The sequence below is a fragment of the Bufo bufo genome, chromosome 2 (genome assembly GCF_905171765.1).
Source record: "Bufo bufo chromosome 2, aBufBuf1.1, whole genome shotgun sequence".
Taxonomy (NCBI): Eukaryota; Metazoa; Chordata; class Amphibia; order Anura; family Bufonidae; genus Bufo; species Bufo bufo.
This window is the reverse complement of record NC_053390.1, coordinates 540,170,642-540,190,080: the sequence shown is the minus strand read 5'-3', so window position 1 is coordinate 540,190,080 and position 19,439 is coordinate 540,170,642. Positions and strand designations below refer to the sequence as shown.

At 40.0% G+C, this 19,439-nt stretch overlaps 1 protein-coding gene across 1 annotated transcript in view; it reads right to left on the bottom strand.

Annotated features, from left to right (window-relative positions):
* DNAH6 (dynein axonemal heavy chain 6) overlaps nucleotides 1-19,439 on the bottom strand; it is a 381,291-nt gene that overhangs the window by 44,868 nt on the left and 316,984 nt on the right. The window contains exon 67 of the mRNA XM_040418030.1: nucleotides 7,799-7,945. Within this exon, the coding sequence (XP_040273964.1) occupies nucleotides 7,799-7,945 (147 nt within the window). The remainder of the gene's footprint in view (nucleotides 1-7,798; nucleotides 7,946-19,439) is intronic.

Below are 19,439 nucleotides of genomic sequence, written 5' to 3'. Positions count from 1 at the left end.
GCTTGGTATCACACTGTGATGTAAGGTGACCAAAATAAAAATAAATTTTTACCCGTTTTTTTTTTTTTTTTACTGTGTTCACCTGAGGGGTTAGGGTCATGTGGTATTTTTATACAGCAGCTTGTTACGAACGCGTAAATACCTAATATGTCTTTTTTTTTTTACATTTAACTCAATGAAAGCATTTTTAAACAAAAAAATCATGTTTTAGTCTCTCCATAGTCTGAGAGACATATTTTTTTTTATTTTTTGGGCGATTGCCTTGGATAGGAGCTCATTTTTTGCGGGATTTTTATAGAGCCAGTTGATACGAACGTGGTGATACCTAATATGTCTACTGTTCTTTTTTTCGCTATTTAAAAAAAAAGTACTTTATTTTGGGAAAAATACGCTTTTTTTCTTACTTTAAACTTTAAATTTTTTTGTTAAAACTTTATTTTTTATGTAACTTTTTTAAAACTTTTTTTTGTCTCACTCTGGGACTTTACAATAACAATACTTCTGTATTGTGATGCATTGGTTGTAAGTGTATACCCAGTGTAATACACTTACAGCCTTCTTGCCTATGAGATCCAGAGGGCTGGATCTCACAGGCTGTCACAGAATGCAGCCACGATGCCTAAGGAAGGCATCGGGCTGCCCTCCCTGCCATCGGGTCCCCATCACAGCAGCGCAGGGACTCGTTGGAAGCTCTCTCCCTCCCTGCACACACAGAAAATCGCTAAAAAAAACTAGAGCTCTCAGAACATGGAGACATTAAACATTTTTTGTTTCAAAAATGCTATTATTGTGTTAAAGTGAAATAAATAAAAAATAGGTATTAGGTATTGCCGCGTCCATAACAACCAGCTCTATAAAAATATCACATGACCTAACCCCTCATGTGAACACCGTAATAAAAAGAAAAAGAAAAAGGTGCCTAAAAAGCAAATTTTTTGTCACCTATCACATAGAGTGCAACACCAAGCGATAAAAAAGGCAGATGCCCCCCAAATTAGTACCAAACCAACCGTAAACTCATTCCGCAAAATATTTGACTATAACTAAGACAATCGGTCTAAAAATAAAAAAAAGTTATGGCTCTCAGACTAGGGAGACACTAAAACATCATTTTTTGTTTCAAAAATGCTATTATTGTGGAAAACTTAAATAAGTAAGAAAAAGTATACATATTAGGTATTGCCACATCCATAACGATCTGCTCTATAAAAATGTCCCATGACTTAACCTCTCAGTTGAACTCTGTAAAAATAAATAAATAAAAACTGTGCTAAAACAATCAGTTTTTGGTCACCTTGCCCCATAAAGTGTAAATAAGTGTAAATAAATGACGTTCAGAAAATGGAGACAAAAATCATTTTTTTTTCAAAAATGCTTTATTATGTAAAACTGAAATAAACAAAGAAAGTAGACAGATTTGATATCATTGCGTCCGTAACAACCTGCTCTATAAAAATAGCCCATGATCTAACCTGTCAGATGAATGTTGTAAAATATAAAAAATAAAAACCGTGCCAAAACATTTAATATAGAGCAATTAAAAATCATATGTACCCCAAATAGTACCAATAAAACTGGCACCTTATCCCCTAGTTTACAAAATGGGATACATTTTTGGGAGTTTCTACTGTAAGGGTGCTTTAGGGGGGGTTCAAATGGGACATGGCATCTGAAAACCAGTTCAGCAAAATCTGCCTTCCAAAAAACATACGGCGCTCCTTTTCTTCTGCGCCCTGCCGTGTGCCTGTACAGCAGTTTACGACCACATTTGGGGTGTTTATGTCAACCGCAGAATCAGGGTAATAAATATTAAGTTTTGTTTGGCTGTAACTTGAGGGGTTTAGTTTCTACAATGGAGTCATTTATGGGGGGTTTCCACTGGGTAAGCCCCACAAAGTGACTTCAGACCTGAATTGGTCCTTAAAAAGTGGGTTTTGAAAATTCTAAGCCTTCTAACGTCTTAAAAAAATAAAATGACATTTACAAAATGATGCCAACATAAAGTAGACATATGGAGAATGTTAAGTATTAAATAGTTTACGAGGAATCACTTTCTGTTTCAAAAGCAGAGAGATTCAAATTTAGAAAACTGTGAATTTTTTCATTTTGGATTTTTTTTATAAATAAAGGGTAAAACATATTGACTCAAATTTACCATTAACATGAAGTACAATGTGTCACAAGAAAACAATCTCTGAATGGCTTGGATAAGTAAAAGCGTTCTAAAGTTATTACCACATAAAGTGACATATGTCAGATTTGCAAAATTAGGCCTGGTCAGGAAGGGGGTAAATGGCCTGGTCTGGAAGTGGTTAATAAAGTCCCTAATGGGAAAACTACATTGTAAATTGGTACTATAAAAGGATTTACCACTCTGAATGGCACCACAAGCCATACAACCACTACACCTAAAACAACCTAATACAATCTAACCAAGTTCCACTCCGGGGAACGGAGGTGTAGTGGCTGTGGATCAGGAAATCCTTAAGACTACTGCCCTTCCTAAATGTAATCTGTGGATATTCATGGATTATGTCCCTAATGTCAGGGTCCATAAGGAGAATGGGTGAGTGTCTATTAAAGATCCCCCTGGCTTGTCCCGCAGCGCCATCAAAGGTGGCAATCAAAAGGATCTTTTGATTAACATTAGTCTTTTCTTTGGGTACCAGAAATTCTGTGCGGTCTGTAGATATGGCTTCCTGGTAAGCTGTTTTCAACACATGGTCTGGATAACCTCTGGATTGGAACCTAGCCCTAAGATCATTTGCTTGTTTGACATTTGCTTGTTTTAGTATCATTCCAAATGATCAAAATATCATCAATGTACCGGGCACATAGTGATATGGCCCCTGTACTCAATTGACGTTCCATCCCTAAAGTCTATGGTAGACTCCCACCAGCCCAGGAGCAAATTTGCATAAGAAGGAGCACAGGAACAGCCCATAGCTATGCCCCTGAGCTGGTGGTACTATTTGAGCAGATATGTGCGGTGGTAACGCATTATTACCCGCACTGCTGCTCAACAGTACCTATCTTTGTACTGATTAGTACAGTGGATATAAAAAGTCTACACACCACTGTTAAAATGTCAGGTTTCTGTGCTGTAAAAAAATGAGACAAAGATAAATAATTTCAGAACTCAATTGAAAAACAAACTGAAATCTTTTAGGTAGATAAATAATATGGTTGCATAAGTGTACACACCCTTAAACTAATACTTTGTTGAAGCACCTTTTGATTTTATTACAGCACTCAGTCTTTTTGGGTATGAGTCTATCAGCATGGCACATTTTTACTTGGCAAGATTTGCCTACTCTTCTTTGCAAAAACACTCCAAATCTGTCAGATTACGAGGGCATCTCCTGTGCACAGCCCTCTTCAGATCACCCCACAGATTTTCAATCAGATTCAGGTCTGGGCTCTGGCTGGGCCATTCCAAAACTTTAATCTTCTTCTGGTGAAGCCAGTCCTTTGTTGATTTGGATGTATGCTTTGGGTTGTTGTCATGCTGAAAGATGAAGTTCCTCTTCATGTTTAGCTTTCTAGCAGAAGCCTGAAGGTTTTGTGCCAATATTGACTGGTATTTGGAACTGTTCATAATCCCCTCTAGCTTAACCAAGGCCCCAGTTCCAGCTGAAGAAAAACAGCCCCAAAGCATGATGCTGCCACCACCATGCTTCACTGTGGGTATGGTGTTCTTTTGGCGATGTGCAGTGTTGTTTTTGAACCAAACATATCTTTTGAAATTATGGCCAAAAAGTTCAACCTTGGTTTCATCAGACCATAACACCTTTTCCCACATGCTTTTGGGAGACTTCAGATGTGTTTTTGCAAAATATAGCCTGGCTTGGATGTTTTTCTTCGTAAGAAAAGGCTTTCATCTTGCCACTCTACCCCATAGCCCAGACATATGAAGAATATGGGAGATTGTTGTCACATGTACCACACAGCAAGTACTTTCCAGATATTCCTGCAGCTCCTTTAATGTTGCTGTAGGCCTCTTGGTAGCCTCCCAGACCAGTTTTCTTCTCGTCTTTTCATCAATTTTGGAGGGATGTCCAGTTCTTGGTAATGTCACTGTTGTGCCATATTTTCTCCACTTGATGATGACTGTCTTCACTGTGTTCCATGGTATATCTAATGCCTTGGAAATTATTTTGTACCCTTCTCCTGACTGATACCTTTTAACAATGAGATCCCTCTGATGCTTTGGAAGCTCTCTGTGGACTATGGCTTTTGCTGTGGGATGTGACTAAGAAAATTAAAGACCAGCTAGAGCAGCTGAACTTTATTTGGGGTTAATCAGAGGCACTTTAATGATGGCAGGTGTATGCTGACTCCTATTTAACATGATTTTGAATGTGATTGCTTAATTCTGAACACAGCTACATCCCCAGTTATAACAGGGTGTGCACACTTATGCAACCACATTATATTAGTTTTTCTTTTGTTTTCTTCCCTCCACCTAAAAGATTTCAGTTTGTTTTTCAATTGAGTGGTACAGTTTATAGGTCACATTAAAGGTGGAAAAAGTTCTGAAATGATTTATCTTTGTCTCATTTTTTTACAGCACAGAAACCTGACATTTTAACAGGGGTGTGTAGACTTTTTATATCCACTGTATATTCTCAGCTCAGCTCCCCTGTGGTTCCCCTGAGTCTTTTGTTTCTCATTTGAAGGCGAAACATGCATTTAGGGAAAGGTTCCGTAGGGCAATTTTAGGGACATTTTATCCCATATCCCGTCAAACATTTAGCATCTCTATCTATCCCAGGGACAGCCTCTTTTTGTTTTCCTGGATCACGGATGCATTTAAGAACCCAACAACGGGGTGGTAGGACAGACGGGTTTCATTTATGTGTGCCGCCTTGCACCACAGTTCCTACTACTATCTTTTTTCTATTATTGTTTGTCTATTGTGTCATTTTGATTTATCTTAAAGGGAACCTGTCACCGGGATTTTGTGTATAGGGCTGAGGACATAGGTTGCTAGATGGCCGCTAGCACATCCGCAATACCCAGTCCCTGTATGCTTTTATTGTGTAAAAAACCCGATTTGATACATATGCAAATTAACCTGAGATGTGTCCTGTCCCTGACTCATCTCATGTACAGGACTCATCTCAGGTTAATTTGCATATGCATCAAATCTTTTTTTTATACAATAAAAGCACACAGAGTTATGGGGACTGGGTATTGCGGATGAGCTAGCAGCCATCTAGCAACCCATGTCCTCAGCTCTATACACAAAATCCCGGTGACAGGTTCCCTTTAAGGTCTATCTATTTTAGAAGGTAACAATATTAAAAGTTACGTTTTATACCTATCAAACTAATTTTGGATCACTTTCCTAGTGTACTTTTCGCAATCATAGGTGATCTTCAATATTTATATTTGATTATCCCCCCTTTTTTTCTTTTTGCTAGAATCTAAAATGCAGAATTGCTTTTTTTTCCAATTTTTTTATATAAATTCTAACAGGTCCCGGCAGCCTGCCTCTCCTACTGAAAGGATCATACTTACCTGCTCCCTGTTGTTCCAGTCCTCCTCACTGGCTGTCGCGTCTCTAGCTTCCGTTCCAGGGTTTGTTTTCTTCCTCTCCAGCATGGGCATGGACACCTGATCCTCTTCAGGCAACTTCTGGTTTCAGCGATGATATACCTCTTGTGGACACATCACTATTGAAGCCAATGGTTGGCTGAAGAGGATCAGGTGACCATATCCATGTTGGGGAGGAAGAGAACAAACTCCAGACTGGAAGATAGAGACCAGGGTGCCAGCTCTGAGGAGTGTAATGGCTGTGAGCAGGTAAGTATGATCCTTTCAGTAGTACAGTCGTGGCCAAAAGTTTTGAGAATTAGATAAATATTTGAAATTGGAAAAGTTGCTGCTTAAGTTTTTATAATAGCAATTTGCATATACTCCAGAATGTTATGAAGAGTGATCAGATGAATTGCATAGTCCTTCTTTGCCATGAAAATTTACTTAATCCCAAAAAAACCTTTCCACTGCATTTCATTGCTGTCATTAAAGGACCTGCTGAGATCATTTCAGTAATCGTCTTGTTAACTCAGGTGAGAATGTTGACGAGCACAAGGCTGGAGATCATTATGTCAGGCTGATTGGGTTAAAATCGCAGACTTGACATGTTAAAAGGAGGGTGATGCTTGAAATCATTGTTCTTCCATTGTTAACCATGGTGACCTGCAAAGAAACGCGTGCAGCCATCATTGCGTTGCATAAAAATGGCTTCACAGGCAAGGATATTGTGGCTACTAAGATTGCACCTCAATCAACAATTTATAGGATCATCAAGAACTTCAAGGAAAGAGGTTCAATTCTTGTTAAGAAGGCTTCAGGGCGTCCAAGAAAGTCCAGCAAGCGGCAGGATCGTCTCCTAAAGAGGATTCAGCTGCGGGATCGGAGTGCCACCAGTGCAGAGCTTGCTCAGGAATGGCAGCAGGCAGGTGTGAGCGCATCTGCACGCACAGTGAGGCGAAGACTTTGGAAGTTGGCCTGGTGTCAAGAAGGGCAGCAAAGAAGCCACTTCTCACCAAAAAAAACCATCAGGGACAGATTGATCTTCTGCAGAAAGTATGGTGAATGGACTGCTGAGGACTGAGGCAAAGTCATATTCTCCGATGAAGCCTCTTTCCGATTGTTTGGGGCATCTGGAAAAAGGCTTGTCCGGAGAAGAAAAGGTGAGCGCTACCATCAGTCCTGTGTCATGCCAACAGTAAAGCATCCTGAGACCATGTGTGGGGTTGCTTCTCATCCAAGGGAGTGGGCTCACTCACAATTTTGCCCAAAAACACAGCCATGAATAAAGAATGGTACCAAAACACCCTCCAACAGCAACTTCTTCCAACAATCCAACAACAGTTTGGTGAAGAACAATGCATTTTCCAGCACGATGGAGCACCGTGCCATAAGGCAAAAGTGATAACTAAGTGGCTCGGGGACCAAAACGTTGACATTTTGGGTCCATGGCCTGGAAACTCCTCAGATCTTAATCCCATTGAGAACTTGTGGTCAATCCTCAAGAGGCGGGTGGACAAACAAATACCCACTAATTCTGACAAACTCCAAGAAGTGATTATGAAAGAATGGGTTGCTATCAGTCAGGAATTGGCCCAGAAGTTGATTGAGAGCATGCCCAGTCGAATTACAGAGGTCCTGAAAAAGAAGGGCCAACACTGCAAATACTGACTCTTTGCATAAATGTCATGTAATTGTCGATAAAAGCCTTAGAAACTTATGAAGTGCGTGTAATTATATTTCACTACATCACAGAAACAACTGAAACAAAGATCTAAAAGCAGTTTAGCAGCAAACTTTGTGAAAACTAATATTTGTGTCATTCTCAAAACTTTTGGCCACGACTGTAGAAGCAGGCTGCCGGCACCTGTACGTATCCCCAGACAACCCCCAAATGCTGTGATGTAGAAAATGATCATTCCATATTGACAGAACTGATACCGTGCATACATTATCTGTTAAATAAATAAGTGTATGGCAGCTTTTAAGAACATTTCACATTGCAGACATAGATCCAAGGGCATAAGAAATGCAATCATTCTGCACAGATATTATATACAGCTGCTGGAGCTGCTACTGTAAAATTACAAATAAAGTCTTTCCATAAATGAACTTTATTTGGTCATAGTTATGCACTGCCTGGCACATACATAAATCGTATTATAATATTAGCCTAAATAACGTAACTCTATGGTACAGTGCCCATTATGTTTTCCAGTGCATGGTCTGCTAAGATTAGTCAGTAAAACTGGAGACTCACCTGAATGATGGCATGGAAAAAGCAAATTCCAAAAATAACTTTCCTCCATTTCCTGCCAAGTAGATGCTCTTCAAAGAATGTAGGAGTAATTTCTGTAAATGCGCGACGGATATTAGCACGAAGACCTTTCGGAGGCTCATTAGTAACCTGCAACAAAAAGTCATTTGCTGAAAATGTAATGACCTCTTTGTTGAACATTGGTTTTTAACATTTCATTGTCCCCTTGTCTGAGTCAATTATCTGGATACCATACTGCAGCATTTTAGTGCGTCTCGGTCACCGTGGCGAAAAATATCTGATTGATGTTAATCAAAGGTGGTCTTTCTAATTTCAGAGCAACCGTGTGTTCTAAATTGCATCAGTAACAAAAAAAAATACATCAACTTTTTCCATGAATATTGTTTTGTGTCGGTTTTCTAGGTGTTTCATTTTTTCCCAGTGAAATCTATTTACAAACTAGCATTTTACAGGAAGCAAACAATTAAGCTGATAAGTATAGTTCTCTTTACAGTGTTGCTGTTCCCAGACCATCGGAGCTTCTAGAATTTTGGATGGAAAGAAAAGTAGAATCTGCAGAGCTTTTCTAGCTGCCAAATATAGTGGAATTGTGACGGACATCTGTATGACCCAATTATAAGTCAATGAGGGCCTTCACAATTTGTTACAATCCATTTAAAGATATGGCGCTAATGTGAACATAGCTTAAGGCCTAGTTCACACATCAGTGTTTGGTCATTGATTTCCATCAGTGATTGTGAGCAAAAACCAGGACTGGAGCCTACACAGAGATGACATATTAGAGAAAGATCTGCAAATTTTTTGTGTTTTCTGACTCACACTTGGTTTCAACTGACCAAACACTGATTGAAATCAGCGACTTGTGAACTAGGACTAAGATGGGAAATGATTATTATATTGGCTAAATTTGTGTAGGAGTTGTATTCAACCCCTTCGGAAGAGAAAGCTAGTCTTATTATTATGCACCATAAACTCCAGGCACATCTAAGAGGGGCTATACATATATAATATAAAATAAAACAAGTACAATAAGCATTAAAGGCTATGTACGCCTTTGGGGGCATTTTTTATTATGGCATTGTACTCACTTTGAGCTAAAAATAATTTTTTCAATTGGTCTTTATTAAAAATATGGAGCCCTTTTTCCTGTACATAGCTGAGATGCTCTAGAAGCAGCCTCTGGATTTTCTCTCTTATGTCAGTTGAAGAGATTACAGGCTCCTCATCTCTGCTCTCTGACCTTATAAACACTCATTAGCTCAGTTCTTATCTTACTGATAAGAATGTGGCTTAAATAAGTGTCTAGGACCTCTCAGTAGTTTAGATATAAGGTTTATTAGATGACTGCCACAAAGTGAAAGTACCAGTACCAGTGCCAGTCACACTGTTAGAAAAACAATTAACCCTCTCTAACAGAACAGCTCAATATTTTTAATAAAGGCTGAATGAAAGTATGATTTTTAGCCAAAAATGAGTAAAATGCAATAATAAACAAAAAATTGCCTCCGAAGGTGTACATAGACTTTAACTCATTAATAGGCTGGTGCAGAGGAGGAGAGGACCCTGCCGTAGAAGGCTCACAATCTACAAGGTAAGAGGGAATTTGATGGATTGCCATTGTCAAGTACTTCAAAGGTCTTCATTGTTGGTAATGTTGGTGACAACAGCAGACTCACCAAGAACCTTGACACAAAGTTGGTTATTAACACCTATATAGCTAACATAACAAGTTAAGCAATGGGGGACACATCACTACTGCAGCAAGTCATTGGCTGTAGCAGTGTATGTGAACTCATCTGTGCAGGAAGATGACATGTGGGAACTGAAGTGCAGTGAAGACAGCTTTGGACCCCCAGAGCAGGACCCAAGCATCAGGAAGCAAATAAAAATGTTTCCTTGACAGGTCCCCGCCGATGGGGTGGAGTATTTAAAAATTATTGAGTTGGACAACAGCTTTAATATTAGTGCCATAATGGGGGGAGAATTTTTGGAAGGGGATTATATACAGACTATATTTATGTATACATTAATGGAGATATGATTATATTTCTGTCTTAGCCTATTTATCGTAATTAGAGAAAGATCATATCTGAAACACAGACAAGCTTGCTAACCCCTTAGTGACCACCCATACGCATTTTTACTGCGGTCACTAAGGGGCCTTGGGCTGGAGCGCCGCCTTTTTTTTTTTTTATAGTGTGCGGCGCATGTGCACACTATAAGCTGGCCGCCGACGCCCCTGCAGTATGTCTCTCTCCTCAGGAGAGGAGAGATTATAAGTAATTATACCCCGATCGGGACCCGCAGCACCCCGATCGGGGCAATATGGCCCCCAATGTATTTAATAAAGAGCAGGAGCCTCCCTCCCCCCATAAAAAAAACTAACAAAAAAAATGGCGCAGACATGCGCACTGGTTACTGTGCTGAAGATCTGCCTTCAGCACACTAACCATCAGGGACCAATAGTAATGGTCCCTGATCATGTAGTCTCCATGATAAACCTATCACATCCATTATATTTACTAACACAGCCAGGACATGGGCTGTGTTTCTCTCTCCCATCAGTGCAGTTGCTCTGTGAGGAGAGAAAGATCAGACTTCTGTCCTGGCTGTGCGATTTGTGCGATTTACTGTGAAAAAAAAAAAAAATGTATAAACTGTCCATCCGTAACCGGCGGTCAGTGGGAGTCTGTCATTAGGCCTCTGTCATTAAGTGTCCGTCAGTGATGGTCAATTATTTTCATTAGGGACCCTGTTTTCGTCTGTTACTGGCGGTCAGTGGACGTCCATCAGTGGGTGTCCATCATTAGGCGTCCGTCATTAGGCGTCCATCATTAGGCATCTATTAGTGAAGGTAAATTTTTTTCATTAGAGACCCTGTGTCAGTCTGTTACTGGTAGTCAGTGGGTGTCCGTTATTAGGTGTCCATCACTAGTCTATTAGGGACAGCCAGTTATTTTCATTTCTTTCTGAGCTTTTTATTTTTAAAAAAATGACTCGGAGATTATTCAGTGCAGAGCAGGCATATGAATTTCTATGCTCGGACCACTCTGAAGATATTTTCGCCTCTGAAGCGGTGTCAGATTCAGATAGCAGGGACTCTAGTTCCCCTTCCATTCCCATAGCCTTATGGTGGTAGAAGTCGCCACCTCATCTCATTCTCCACCCAGCTGTTCCGTCCCTTCTACTACGTGGGTTCTTGCTACTTAATTTTCCCCCCAATTCCCCTAATTTTTATCCACTCCTCAAATTAATGTGGACGTCACCAATTTTACCCCTTATGATTTTTTTCATTGGTGCTAATTGTGCAGCAAACTAATCTGTACACCACACAGTTTGCTGTACAAAAGCCCACATCTATCTATATAAGACGGTGGACCCCAACAAGTGTCCCTGAAATAAAAAAAAAATTGGGGCTTACCTTGGACATGGGCATTGTAAAAAAGCCATCTGTCCGATCGTATTGAGCTGCAAGTACTGTCCATTCAACCCCTATGTTTGCAGCAGTTATGTCCCGAAACCGCTATGAAGCCCTAATGCGGGTGATGCGTTTTTCGGACAATTCCCAAGTCCCCCCCAGAACTGACCCAGCCTACGACCGCCTAAATAAATTGAAACCCCTTATTTCTCGCCTTACGGATTTATTCTTAAAATTATATACCCCTGAAAAAAAACTGTCCGTCAATGAATCCCTTTTTAGTTTTAAAGGCCGCCTTTCCTTCCGTCAGTTTATTCCCTCCAAGCATGCCACATATGGGGTAAAATTATATAAGGTGCGCAAGAGCACAACCTGCTACACCTGCGGTCTATCTGTATATGAGGGCAGAGACTCCCAACTTAACCCCCCCAGGCTGCCCCAAAAATACTGGGACATTCAGAAAAATTGTGTGGGATCTATTGGCGCCATTCCTGCACAAAGGGTACCACGTGTACACCGATAATTTTTACACTAGTATACCCCTTTATAAATCCATCCATGCTACAAACACAGGGGCTTGTAGGACAGTCCGTAATAATAGAATGGGATACCCACAACCTCTGGTGTCCAAGCGTTTCGAGAAAGGAGCATCCTTCGCCCTTGCAAGTGACCAGCTGCTTGCAGTGAAGTGGAAGGACAGGAAGGATGTCTACATGCTCACCACTGTGCATGCAGACACCACAGTGGCAGTTAGGGAGAGGGGGGCTACTGCTGACAAGCACAAACCGGTCTGTGTGACAGACTTTAATAAATTTATGGGAGGTGTAGACCTCTCGGAGCAGGCGCTTCAACCCAACCTGGTGAAGTGAAAAAACACTCCTGGTATAGAAAGATAGCAATCTACCTCATTCAGATTGCTACCTACAATAGTTTTGTTTTATTTAAAAAGGCCCAAGGAACCCTCAACTTCCTTGTTTTCCAGGAGAAGGTGGTTGAGAGTCTCCTGTTGAGTACCCCGCACCTAGGCAAGCCTTTGAATCTGAAGATCTTCGAAGGCTTTCAGAATGCCACATCCCTTACCCCATCCCTGCCACTACCAGTAAGACATATCCTCAGAAACGATGCCGGGTGTGTAGCAAACGCGGAAGGAGGAGGGACACCTGAATTTACTGCCCCAATTGCCCATCACAACCAGGCCTCTGCAATTACCCCTGTTTTAAGACGTACCATACGGTTGCTAATTATGAATTTTATTTAATACCAAAAAGGGTGGGTGGGGGGTCTTTTCAGGAAGTCAATTTATTCTCATTTTCTGTTTAGTTTGTGAGCTTTCAAGGGAGGGAGGGAGGGATCCTTTTGGGATGGGTTGTGGAGCTAATTTTTTTTGTTCAGACATTGGAGCAAATTTTACCTTTTCTGATTTGTTTTCTTAATTTTCCTAATTTCATTTTTTATGACTATGTCCTGCCACACAAAGCTGTTAATTCCATTCACATTACTGTATAATGATATTGTCATGATATTTTTTTTATTTGGAGGATCTCTAATGATTGAGTTGTTCCTCACAAGTACACTAAGGACTTTAAGAATTTGTTTTTGTGGACACCCCACAACATGTCTACAAATATTGACATCATTTTGGGAATTACTGTTCCTACACATAGTTCTGGACACTGTACTTTTATATATTCTGTAGGTGACTGGTTGATCGTGTGCATAGCAGTTTCTACCTTGCCGGGCAGGGGCCTGTTATGGTGCACCGCGTCACTTAGCACGTTCGTCTCTCATATAGGCATTGATGGGGCTAAAGAGACGTTGTACAACCAGTCACTGTCCTTAAATGCCAGCTTGTCATTATAGCCCTATCGGTGTTCTTGTATCTTGCAAACAAACTGGAATTTGCAACATAGTTGGAGACATTTTGCTCTGTTTTCTTGGACTTGTTGCCTTTCACTACAGTTCAGTTTTTTTCCTTTTTTTTTTAGTTTGGCAAGACATAGTCATATGTACAGGCAAATCTTCCTCCCCTATAAGTGCACAGCTTCACTTCTCATCTGTACGCGCCACAAACATAAGAATGTGGCGGATTTCTAAGACAGTAACAGGGTTACCCATCTAAAAATATTTTTTCTCCAATTTACTGTGAAAATTTTATTAACAATAAAACCATATATACTCATTATATCATACTATAATAATTTTGCACTCAGCATGCTTACTACACCACTAGATGCATGCTTTAAGGGATCTATTTTTTAAAATGGCGTCATTTATAAGGGTTTTCTATCATTTTGCAGCTCAACGCCCTTACATGTGTGCAATGGGGCCTGAACCATTTTCAGTTTATTATCTGAAAGGCCCCAGGTGCTCCTTTAAGTTTGGGCCCTGCCATGTGTCAAGACATAAGATTGGGGCCACAATGGGGGTATTTCTGAAGACAGGAGAAATGGGGTGATACATTTTGGGGTGTACTTCTTCATTTTCATGTGCTCTGTAGAAAAAAAATCTGTCTTTAAATTGACACTTTTGTGTAAAAAAAAATAATAAAAAATTCTGCCTGTTTAGCATTAATTTCTACAAGAAACTAGGGGGTATAAAAGCTCATTACACACCTAGATGAATACCTTAGGGGGTCTACTTTTCAAAATAGGTTCATTTATGCAGGTTTTCTATTGTTTTGGCAGCTCAACGCCACTACAAGTGTGCAATAGGGCCTAAATCATTTTCAAGCAAATTTTGTGTTCTGAAAGCCATGGTGTGCTCCTTTATGTTTGGGCCCTGCCGTTTGTCAAGACATAAGATTAGGGCCACAATGGGGGTATTTCTGAAGACAGGAGAAATGGGGTGATACATTTTGGGGTGTACTTCTTCATTTTCATGTGCTTTGTAGAAAAAAAAAACTGTCTTTAAATTGACACTGTTAAAAAATGAAAATTATATTTCTTTTCACCTTCTTAGCATTAATTTCTTTAAAAGACTAGGGGGTCAAAAAACTCAATACACCCATAGATGAATACTTTAAGGGGTCTAGTTTTCAAAACGGGATCACTTTTGGGGGTTTCTATTATTCTGACACTTATAAGCCTCTGCAAACTTGGCTTGTTGTAGGAAAAAATATGTACTTTAAAAATTTATGTTAAAATGGTCTCCTAAATTTAAAAAAAGTTAAAGTTTTTTTTTAAGTGCAGCCAAAATAAAGTAAAGATGTGGAAATATATTTCTGATAAAAAATATTGTATAGTATTTAAGTATGTATGTGAAATATTGCAGTTGAAATTAGGAAAATATGCAAATTTTTACAAATTGTTATAGATTTTTTAGTTTTTTAATAAAGATACGCATACTTTATTGGTAAAATTTTACCACTTTAGTAAAGTACAATATGTGATGAGAAAACAATGTCAGAATTACTTTGATGTACAAAACCTTTTACGAAGTTATTCTCTGCTAAAGTGACACGTCAGATTTCCAAAATCTGGCTTGGTCATTAAGACCCAAACAGGCTTGGTCACTAACGGGTTAATGTAGCTCACACTGGCTGTTAGTTGTGACTTTCCAGACAGGGGCAATAGAATGAAGGAAAATAAGGCACTCCTCCTGGATCTGATTATTACAACCTCCACCTCTGTCTTGGCACATGAGAGTCAGGAACACCCCACTTCAAGAAGAGAAGGGAGCCATGAGGCTTACTGTAGGTTACTTAGTTATACAACAGTGCCTCTAGTTAGGGGAAACCTCCACAGGTTCATACCTAGCATAAAAAACTGGATTAACCTCAACTAGGGTCTCCCTTCTTTAAAGGCTGCATGGCAGCCACAAATGTTAACTATACAGTGTATAAGTTCTTGCTTTCAGTAGATCTTAATTTGTACCGAAGGAAGGAAGGTACTGATTCTTCTTGTGGAGATGCGAATGTTTTAGGGAGTCTTACAGGCAATGCCCTCTGGGAAGATATATGCAAATTAGATCTCCCCAGAAAGAGCAAAAAAAGATGTACTGGAACTAGATGGTGCAATGCCAAAGTAAAATTCCTTCTAAGGATCTGAGGTCATTTCTGTTGTGCTATGAGTAAGAGTGGTTTGAGGCTGTGAGTAAGAGTAAGAGTGGTGTGAGCTGTTGTGTTTTTTCCACGTGTCATTGGTGGATCTTAAAAAGGCTCTGCCACCAGGATCAACCCTATTAAACATACTGCCTGGTAGGGTTCATCATGCTGATTTAACCACTTGCCATCTGGGCCATTTGCCCCCTTCCTGACCAGGCCTAATTTTGCAAAACTGACATATCTCACTTTATGTGGTAATAACTTTGGAACGCCTTTATTTATCCAAGTCATTCAGAGATTGTTTTCTCGTGACACATTGTACTTCATGATAATCATAAATTTGAGTCAAAATATTTCACCTTTATTTATGAAAAAATCCCAAATTTACCCAAAAATTTGAAAAATTCGCAATTTTCTAAATTTCTATTTCTCTGATTTTAAAACAGAAAGTGATACCTCATAAAATATTTGTTACTTAACATTCCCCATATGTCTACTTTATGTTGGCATCATTTTGGAAATGTCATTTTATTTTTTTAGGACGTTAGAAGGCTTAGAAGTTTAGAAGCAATTCTTCACATTTTTAAGAAAATTGCCAAAACCCACTTTTTAAGGACCAGTTCAGGTCTGAAGTCACTTTGTGGGGCCTACATAGTGGATACCCCCATAAATGACCCCATTGTAGAAACTACACCCCTCAAGGTATTCAAAACCGATTTTACAAACTTTGTTAACGCTTTAGGCGTTCCACAAGAATTAAAGGAAAATGGAGATGAAATTTTAAAATTTCACTTTTTGGCATATTTTCCATTTTAATCCAATTTTTTCTTTAACACATTGATGGTTAACAGCCAAACAAAACTCAATATTTATTACCCAGATTCTGCGGTTTACAGAAACACCCCACATGTGGTCATAAACTGCTGTATGGGCACACGGCAGGGCGCAGAAGAAAAGGAACTCCACATGGTTTTTAGATGCCATGTCCCATTTGAAGACCCCTGATGCACCCTTACAGTAAAAACTCCCAAGAAGTGACCCCATTTTGGAAACTAGGGGATAAGGTGCCAGTTTTATTAGTACTATTTTTGGGTACATATGATTTTTTGATCATTCATTATAACACTTTATGGGGCAAGGTGACCAAAAAATTGGTTGTTTTAGCACAGTTTCTATTTATTTATTTTTACAGCGTTCAGCTGAGGGGTTCAGTCAAGTGACATTTTTATAGGGCAGATTGTTACGGACGTGGCAATACCTAATATGTATACTTTTTCTCATTTATTAAAGTTTTACACAATAATAGCATTTTTGAAACAAATAAATTATGTTTTAATGTGTCCATGTTCTGAGAGCTATATTTTTTTTATTTTTTGAGAGATTTTCTTATGTAGGGGCTCATTTTTTGCGGGATGAGGAGACGGTTTTATTGGTACCATTTTGTGGGACATACGCATTTTTGATCACTTGGTGTTGCACCATTTGTGATGCAAGGTGACAAAAATTGATTGTTTTGACACAGTTTTTTTTGTTTTGTTTTTTTACGGTGTTCACCTGAGGGGTTAGCTCATGTGATATTTTTATAGAGCTGGTTTTTACGGACGCGGCAATACCTAATATGTATACTTTTTTTTATTTGTTTCACTTTAACACAATAATAGCATTTTTGAAACCAAAAAAATGATGTTTTAGTGTCTCCATGTTCTAAGACGCGGCAATACCAAATATGTGTATTTTATTTTATTTTTTCTATTTTAAAATTTTTTTTTTTATTCCTTACTTGGGGACTTTTTTTTTTTTTTACATGTGAAACTTTTTTTTATTTTATTTTTTCAACCCTTTATTTTTTATTTTATTTTTTTTTTACACTTTTCGTCCCCCATAAGGTCATACAAGACCTCTGGGGGACATTTGCTTCACTTTTTCTTTTTTTTTTTCACTGTTGATTTCTCCTGTAACTGGGGCTGACATAGTAGCCCCAGTTACAGAAGAAATGCACCCCCAGAGAGGCTGTACAGCATAATTCTGCGCTGTACAGCCTCAGTGCAGGGCTGATCGAGGTCTGTGAAAGACCTCACACAGTCCCTGCACTCTCCGGTCACGGCGGTCACATGACCGCCGGGCCGGAACAGGAAGCGCACAGCGCTTCCTGCTCTGCATACACAGCGCTCGGTGAGTGCTGTGTATGCAGCGATCCAGAAGGCAGGGACACCTGGGAACTGTCCCTGCCTTCTCTAAGGGTTGCCCTGCTGTCACTGACAGTGGGCAACCCGATCAGCAGCTGCACGATTAGCGTGCAGCTGCGATTTCTGAAAGTAGCCCCAGTTACAGAAGAAATGCACCCCCAGAGAGGCTGTACAGCATAATTCTGCGCTGTATAGCCTCAGTGCAGGGCTGATCGAGGTCTGTGAAAGACCTCACACGGTCCCTGCACTCTCCGGTCACGGCGGTCACATGACCACCGGGCCGGAACAGGAAGCGCACAGCGCTTCCTGCTCTGCATACACAGCGCTCGGTGAGCGCTGTGTATGCAGCGATCCAGAAGGCAGGGACACCTGGGAACTGTCCCTGCCTTCTCTAAGGGTTGCCCTGCTGTCACTGACAGCGGGCAACCCAATCAGCAGCTGCACGATTAGCGTGCAGCTGCGATTTCTGAAAGGACGTTTTAAAACGTGCTTTCAGAAATAGAGGTCCACCCATAGGACGTTTATATCCTATGGGCGGACGGGAGGAGGTTAAACTATACCTTTCTTTTGTCTGTACGATAAATAGCTGCAGAGAAATATGCATTTTATTCATATGCAAATGAGCAATTGGAGCACTACGAGGCAGGGCTGAATGTCTGAGCACTGCTCTGCACCCTCCGCCCCTCTCTTTGATTAACAGGGCTAGACAACAGGCTGAGGGCAGAGCTGTGTCCTGGCTTATACATATCTACTGTATATAAGTATATTATACACATTCTGTACTATAGCCTCACCGCACTGAGATCTTCTCAGAAAGCTAATCTACATATTACTGCTTTATTCACAGGTACAGACAGCAGTAATATATGATAACTTATAAGCACAGAAAAATCATGCATCTCAATGTTGTGATGCTATATCTCACTAGTACTGTATAGTGGCTTACATTACATGTAGAGATCCTAGGTTCAAATCCCAGAAGAGATATACATGTTCTTTCTGTTTTTATACTCTTATTCAAAATCATATCAAAAGGCTATACTATAATAAATAATATATAATCATATGATAATAATAAGGAATTACTATATTGAGAATAGTGGGTTTTTCTTTTTACTAAAACCTATTACCTGTTTATTCACGGACACACAATATGAGTATAAAGAAAGCAGTAATATTTATTAGCTTTCTAAAAAAAAAACATCATTCTCAATATAATAAGGACATAGACTTTTCTTATGAGATAAATGTGGAAGAAAAAAAAATCTTAAGAAAAAATGTGATGTTTTTCCCAAGATTCAAACCTGGGATCTATACATGCAAAACCATGCACTTAGCACCAAGCCATAACATTACCACATAGAAATACATGATTTTTCTGTGCTTCGGTTAGAACCGAATATATTTGCGGCGAATTACGTTAAAAACTGCTATTTCCTGGCTGCAGAGAGCCTTTATGTAGAACAATGTGCCTTGTAGTAACATGCATAGGGAGTCTACTGTGGTAGTGAAATAATACTGTCCGTATGAGGCTACTTTCACACTAGCATTCGGAGCGGATCCGTCTGATGTTTCATCAGACGGATCCGCTCCGATAATGCAGACGTTCGCATCCGTTCAGAACGGATCCGTCTGCATTAAAACTTAGAAAATTTTCTAAGTATGAAAGTAGCCTGAGCGGATCCGTTCAGACTTTACATTGTAAGTCAATGGGGAACGGATCCGCTTGAAGATTGAGCCATTTGGTGTCATCTTCAAGCGGATCCGTCCCCATTGACTTACATTGTAAGTCTGGACGGATCCGCTCGCCTCCGCACGGCCAGGCGGACACCCGAACGCTGCAAGCAGCGTTCAGGTGTCCGCTCACTGAGCGGAGCGGAGGCTGAGCGCTGGCAGGCGGATGCATTCTCAGTGGATCCGCCTCCATTGAGAATGCATTGCGGCCGGGCGGCTGCGTTCAGGACCGCTCGTGAGCTC